Raw genomic sequence first — 6,454 nt, 5'->3', positions numbered from 1 at the left:
TCGGGGGTATGTGGGCCTCACATGAACGGGTACATCCTTGCAAAGAAAATCCTCTAGGCATGGTATTATTGGATGACCATAGAAAGAGATTTTTAGTTTTATCCGAAAGTGCCATCGGTGCCAGATATACGGTGACCTGATTCATACACCGCCTACAGAGTTACATCCTATGTTAGCACCTTGGTTGTTCGTTGCCTGGGGTATTGATGTTATTAGGCCGATCGAGCCAAAAGCTTCAAATGGGCACAAATTCATCTTGGTTGCGATTGATTATTTCACAAAGTGGGTCGAAGCAGTCACTTTCAAAGCTGTCACCAAGAAAGCAATGGTGGAATTTGTGCATTCCAACATCATTTATCGTTTTGGTATTCCTAAAACTATCATTACGGATAATGTTGCAAATCTGAACAGCCACTTGATGAGGGAGGTATGCGAATAATTTAAGATTATGAATCATAATTATACCCCTTATCGGCCCAAAGCTAATGGCGCTGTTGAAGCTGCAAACAAGAATATCAAGAAGATCCTCAGGAAAATGATTCAAGGTTCCAGACAATGGCATGAAAAGTTACCATTTGCATTATTGGGATATTGCACGACCATGCGCACATCAGTCGGGGCCAATCCCTACTTATTAGTTTATGGAACCGAAGCCGTAATACCTACGGAAGTTGAGATTCCCTCTCTTCAGATCATTGATAAAGCCGAGATCGAGGATGATGAATGGGTCAAAATCAAGTTGGAACAGTTGACTATGATTGATAAAAAATGGATGACCGCAGTTTGCCACGGGCAGTTGTACCAACAAAGAATGGTCCGTGCCTACAACAAGAAAGTGCGGCCCAGAAAATTTGAAGTAGGCAACTCGTTCTGGGACATATTCTCCCGCATCATGAGGAAGCCAAAGGAAAATCTGCTCCAAATTGGAAAGGTCTATTCATTATAAGAAGAGTGTTACCAAAGGAAGCGTTGTATCTGGGAGACATCAAAAGAAATGACCCCGAGATAGTTGTCAATGCAGATGCGGTCAAAAGGTATTACGTGTGACCCCTTTCCACAGCTTTAACATGCTCCGATTGGGATGATGAAGGCTTTCTTTCTTGCTATCCAAACACCATCGGCCCTTTGCAAACCTGTTGAGCCGGTTTCCTTTCTTTGATTACCCTCTTTGGTACCTGGAAATATCATGAAAAAAATGATTCTGAAGGATACGTAGGCAGCCTCTCTCTGTGGTTTAGTCACACCTAAACAAAAATTCACATTACCCCAAATGTTGAAACTAGGGAAGAAATTATAATGGTTCGGCGATGGTTTCGCCTGAAGTGTTCCAAAGTTGTAATTTAATCCAAATTCTTTTCTACCTAAAATAATTTTCAGGTCCTCTCGATCAATCGATGGAAATATTCAAGAAGTGGAGGATACAGTCACTTGGATCTAATACAACCAAAATAAGAGAAGTAAAATGAGAGAGTCTTATTGGCTAAAACCCTCACGGGCACCGTAAGGCGATGAGGAGTAAAGAAACTAAAATGAGAGAGTCTTGTTAGTGAAAACTTTCAAAGAGAACTATAAGGCAATGGTGAGAAGAGAAATAAGAGAGGTCAGCTGGTGAAAACCTGCAAAGGGTGCCACTAATCGAAAAGAGGATCTTCACAGCCATTGGCATCGACACAGTACTGGGAAACGTTTCTCAGTTTCAACGCAATAGTTGTGATGAATTTCTGAGAGTCGAACGGTTTACATAGATCAGACATCCTATCCAAAGATATGTCATGTTCATTGAAGTCCGCATGTACCCCAAATAAGTCCTTCTTTCCTTTTCCAAAAAGGGATACCTTTTGTCTAAATTCATTGTCCATTCCATTGTTTGTTTTTCTTTGAATCCCTTTTGGTCTAACTCTGTTATGAAACTAAGACAAATAAGGGATGGTAAGATTGAGTTACAGGGTTCTCATTTGATATAAGCTAATATGCAAAAGGCACCTAACCTCGATAGGGGCATCAAGTCGACCCCGACTGGTCATAGCGGTTGATGTTTTAAAATCGAAAACTCTCGAACGAAGGAAATAAAATTGAAGTGCCTACAAAGGCAAAATAAAGTTGAAAAGGTTAAGTGCTAAGTAGCTAACCATCTTAGAAAAGTTTGAAGAGCCAAAGGTTCCCCAATGCTCTGAAGTTAAAAATTGAAAGAAAGAAATCAGATTGAAAAGCCCACGAAGGCAAAACAAAATTGGAAAGGTTAAGCCCCGTGTGACCAACCATCATGGCAAGGTTTGGAAAAGACAAAGGTTCTCCGGTACCAGAAATAAAATTGGTCTTCAGGAAACAACCAGTACAGTTAAAAGGTATCATCAAAGAAGCCGGACCGAGATCAAGTGACCGAAACAATCAAGGCTACTGACAAATTATTTTTTGTTTGAAAAACAGGAAACAGGTGCAATCCAAAAGCAACCTTGAACGAAGCAGGTGCGGCCAAAAGAAACCGCGGAGACTGAAATAGCTCTGCAACAACAGCAACCCCAAAAAAACGAAAGTTTTCTCCAAATTCTTTCATGCATTTTACTCATTTTCTTAATAAAAAGAAAAAGAAACTAAAGAAAGTTCCAAATTATTGTAGCATAGGGTCTCCAATCCCTAGCTGCATTTTTCAACATAGGGTCTCTACTCCCTAGTTGATTTTATTTTAGACATAAGGTCTCTACTCCCTATTCTCTTTTCCAACATAGGATCTCCACTCCCTAGTTGATTTTATTTTAGACATAGGGTCTCCACTCCCTAGTTGATTTTATTTTAGACATTAGGGTCTCTATGCCCTAGTCTCTTTTCCAACATAGGGTCTCCATTCCCTAATTGATTTTATTTTAGACATAGGGTCTCCACTCCCTAGTTTCTTTTTCAACATAGGGTCTCCATTCCCTAGTTGATTTTATTTTAGCCATAAGGTTTCCATTCCCTAGTCTCTTTTCCAATATAGGGTCTTCACTCCCTATTTGAATTTATTTTAAACATAGGATCCCCATTTCCTAGTCTCTTTTCTAACATAGGGTCTCCACTCCCTAGTTGATTTTATTTTAGACATAGGGTCTCCACTCCCTAGTTTCTTTTCCAACATAGGGTCTTTATTCCGTAGTTGATTTTATTGTAGACATAGGGTCTCCACTACCTAGTTGATTCTATTTTAGACATATGGTCTCCACTTCCTAGTCTCTTTTCCAACATAAGGTCTCCACTCCCTAGTTGTTATTTATTTTAGACATAGCGTCTCCACTCCCTATTCTGTTTTCCAACATAGGGTCTCTACTCCTTAGTTGCTTTCATTTTAGACATAGGGTCTCCACTCCCTAGTCTCTGTTTTCTCAGGGTACACCAACCCCGACCTTTTATTGCTTTCAATAATAGAATAGTGTAGAGTTTTGTTACAAATAAATCACGAAAATTTTCTAGTGAAAATTGGGGCAGAAAAATTTCATTTGTTTGTTTTGTTTTAGGTGTCTTAGCAGGTTTTACCTCGAGGCACAGGGTTTGAGATGACCAAAAGAAGAAGTCTCAATCCAATATAATGAAATGAAAAGAAAAAGAATGAATCCAAAATGCAGAAATAGATGAAAGGATATGGACTGCTCAAGACATAACTGAAGCTACGAGCATTGCATGTCCCATTTCGGTCACAAAAAGCGGAAAAAGAATGAACTAGCACCGGCAGCTAGCAAGTGTCAAGATTCGGATCAAAGTTTGCATGAAGAACCAATCAAGACTCTGGTTCAAGTTTTAGAAGACTCATAGATAGGAATTTTGTAGCTCATATCTGATAGGTTTGTTTAGTTTCTTTTTTATTTTTGATTTTGGTGTAACAAGGAGTTCAGCAAACAGCAACAGCAACAACATCAGTGAAATCACAGCTTCTCGGTGGCCCCAGCTACCAAAATTTTTAGAACTACACTGACCTGATTTATTTATAGCCAAGGATATGTAGGCAACCTCCGAAGCAAGGTTCGGTCAAACTCTTTCAAAATGCTTTCAAATAGAGTGTCAAACGAGCAAAAATTGCTCGTAAATGCTCACTTTATCTTTGCCCGAAAACTCTTCATGTTTCTGAGCAAAGAGGGGCAGCTGTGACCACGTAATTTTTGCCCCACAAAATTCACAAAAAATAGATTTTTTCTAATTGTTTTTGATTTTCATAGAATTTCTAGTAATTTCTTATTAATTATTGTTTGCATTTAGTTGCATTTTGTGCATGTTTAATATTTTAGAAATTATAAAAAATACCATAAAAATATTTAATTCTTCATGGCATAGCATTTTAGATCTTTATTGCATTTAGGATTTAACTACATTAATTAAGTGCATTATCAAAAAAATACAATAGCCATTTTTTTAACGTTTTTTTAGATTTTAGTCTTGAATGATGAATTTTCTTTTATTAGTTCACATTTTAAATTAATTGATTAGTTAAGTATTATAAAATAGGTAAATAGATTGCTTTTACAAAATTAGATTTGAGTTAAGATTTAATTTATTATGGTAATTATTTTGTTTATAATTTAAAAATAAAAAAAAAGGAAAGAAAGAAAGGGGTTTTGTTTAGTCCTATTCCGAATTTGGGGAAAAACAACTTCAGTTGGCCCAATTTGCTCACAATCTCGCCCCAGCTCACATCCCCAATATGGTCCAGCCTCCAAGCACCTAAAACGACCCCGTTTTATTACCTTTTAATCCCCACCATCCATCAAGATTCATCCAACTGTCCTGAACTCCCTTACCCCATCCCTTATAAGTGTTGGACAGACCCCCAAACCCTTAAGAACCCCTCACAAACTCATCTCCCTCACCCTCTCTCAAACCCTAGCCGCCCTAGGATCCCAAACCCCACTAACCAGTGGCTCACCACCAAACAACCCCAAATTCTCATCCTATAGTCCCCACCTTTCCCTCATCTTACATCTCCGTTCAATTTTACCAAAAACCCTACCAAAATTATTGATTTTTAGATCCAAAATTTCAGAAAAACCCTAATCCGATCTGCTTCGAATTGCTTTGATATTTTTGTACGTTTTGGTTCGAGACTCACATGAATCGAATGCTCTTTACAAAAGCAATCGTTTTGGATGAGTTTCGACCCATTTCGAAATATACTGGAGTCCGGTCAACTCGCTTGTTATAGCCATAGTTCATCACTCTTGGTTTAGTGTCAATCACTATCTCCTTTAAGCTTTAAATCAGTGTATCTTTCTTCTCATTTTTCCAATTTTATTGTTATTTTTCTTTTCTTTTGGATTGATAATTAAGTCTAATCTTAATTGCATTATCAATTAGAATAGTTAATAAATTGATTTAGTTTAATTAAAGTTAGCATTTAGTGAAATATTTGATTATATTTAGAATTCAAAATATGGCATTGTTATTTTGATTTTCGTTTTGGGCCTTTTTTGTGAATCCGGTTTTGGTATTGTCTTGGGCCATTTGGCGATGTCATTTGGCCCAGACCTAAGTAGATATTCTACTTCTAGAAAGTAACAACTGACGATTTTTTCAGTTAAAAAATATTCCCCTCCCTTTTGATATTCTCTTGATTTCAAGCTGACATATTCTCTCACACATCTCCTGATTTTTCTTGCATAAAAGCGCACACAAACTCATAATGAGGCATTCTTGAATCTCTGCATTTCTTCAGAAAAAGAACACTTTTCATTCTACAAAAAAGCTCTCGAGGAAAAACTGAAATTGTTTTCAAATATCAATACATTTGGTTGGTATTTTCTGGGATTTCAAAGGGGTCTCAAGTTACCAGAACTGTTATTTTATTGGTTGAATCTGTTGTCTCTGCTTTGCTGAATTAAATATCATCTTTTCTTCCTTGATTGATTCATTCCAAGGTATTTCTTAACCTTTGATTTGTAGCTTTGTGGAATGATAAAATCATGTCTATTATATAAAGATTGTTGTTGATCTAAGGTTATTTATGCCTCTCTGCTGAAGTTCAATGAGCTGATATGCTTGACCTTGTTATAATCTGTTGGTTCGAACAAAATTTAATTTGATAAAAATATTATGTTCTATTTGTGAATCATGCCTGCTTTGTCTAATGGTCGAAGAGGTTTTAGTCATTGCTTGGCAATTATGTACAGGTTCGAAGTTGAAAAGTCTTCAACCAGTTAATACCATGGTTACTCTAGTTTAACTTGTGTAACTGTTTTTAAAATGAAAGTAGCTAGCATTGCAAATTTGGAAATCAGGAGTTAATCCTGCGACTAGTGTGTTAACAGACTTTGCTTAGCTTGAATTCGGTTCGCTAATTCCTTTACTAACACATGTAGCTTATTTGATATGAGTTGTTAGTTTTCGAGTTTGTTGCTGTAAAATCCAGTTTTGTGTTCTTAGGATAAGAACCTCGTGATCATTGTGGGCTTGGAATTTTCAGAGATTGAAATGAAAGAGTAAACTGTTGAGCATT

General features: G+C 37.0%; 1 protein-coding gene across 1 annotated transcript; it reads left to right on the top strand.

Annotated features, from left to right (window-relative positions):
- Window positions 1-448: 448 nt before the first annotated feature.
- On the top strand, window positions 449-946 carry LOC138881311 (uncharacterized). Its single transcript, XM_070161524.1, has one exon. The coding sequence runs from the start codon at window positions 449-451 to the stop codon at window positions 944-946; it is 498 nt and encodes a 165-aa protein (XP_070017625.1).
- The last annotated feature ends 5,508 nt before the right edge of the window (window positions 947-6,454 follow it).

This window comes from Nicotiana sylvestris, chromosome 11 (assembly GCF_000393655.2).
Source record: "Nicotiana sylvestris chromosome 11, ASM39365v2, whole genome shotgun sequence".
In the NCBI taxonomy this organism is placed as follows: domain Eukaryota; kingdom Viridiplantae; phylum Streptophyta; class Magnoliopsida; order Solanales; family Solanaceae; genus Nicotiana; species Nicotiana sylvestris.
Note: the sequence above shows the minus strand (reverse complement) of the source record. Positions and strands in the feature narration are given on the sequence as shown.

What these genes read in the sequence shown, in the direction of transcription:
- LOC138881311 (XM_070161524.1), top strand. Translation starts at nt 449, where the DNA reads ATGAATCATAATTATACCCCTTATCGGCCCAAAGCTAATGGCGCTGTT.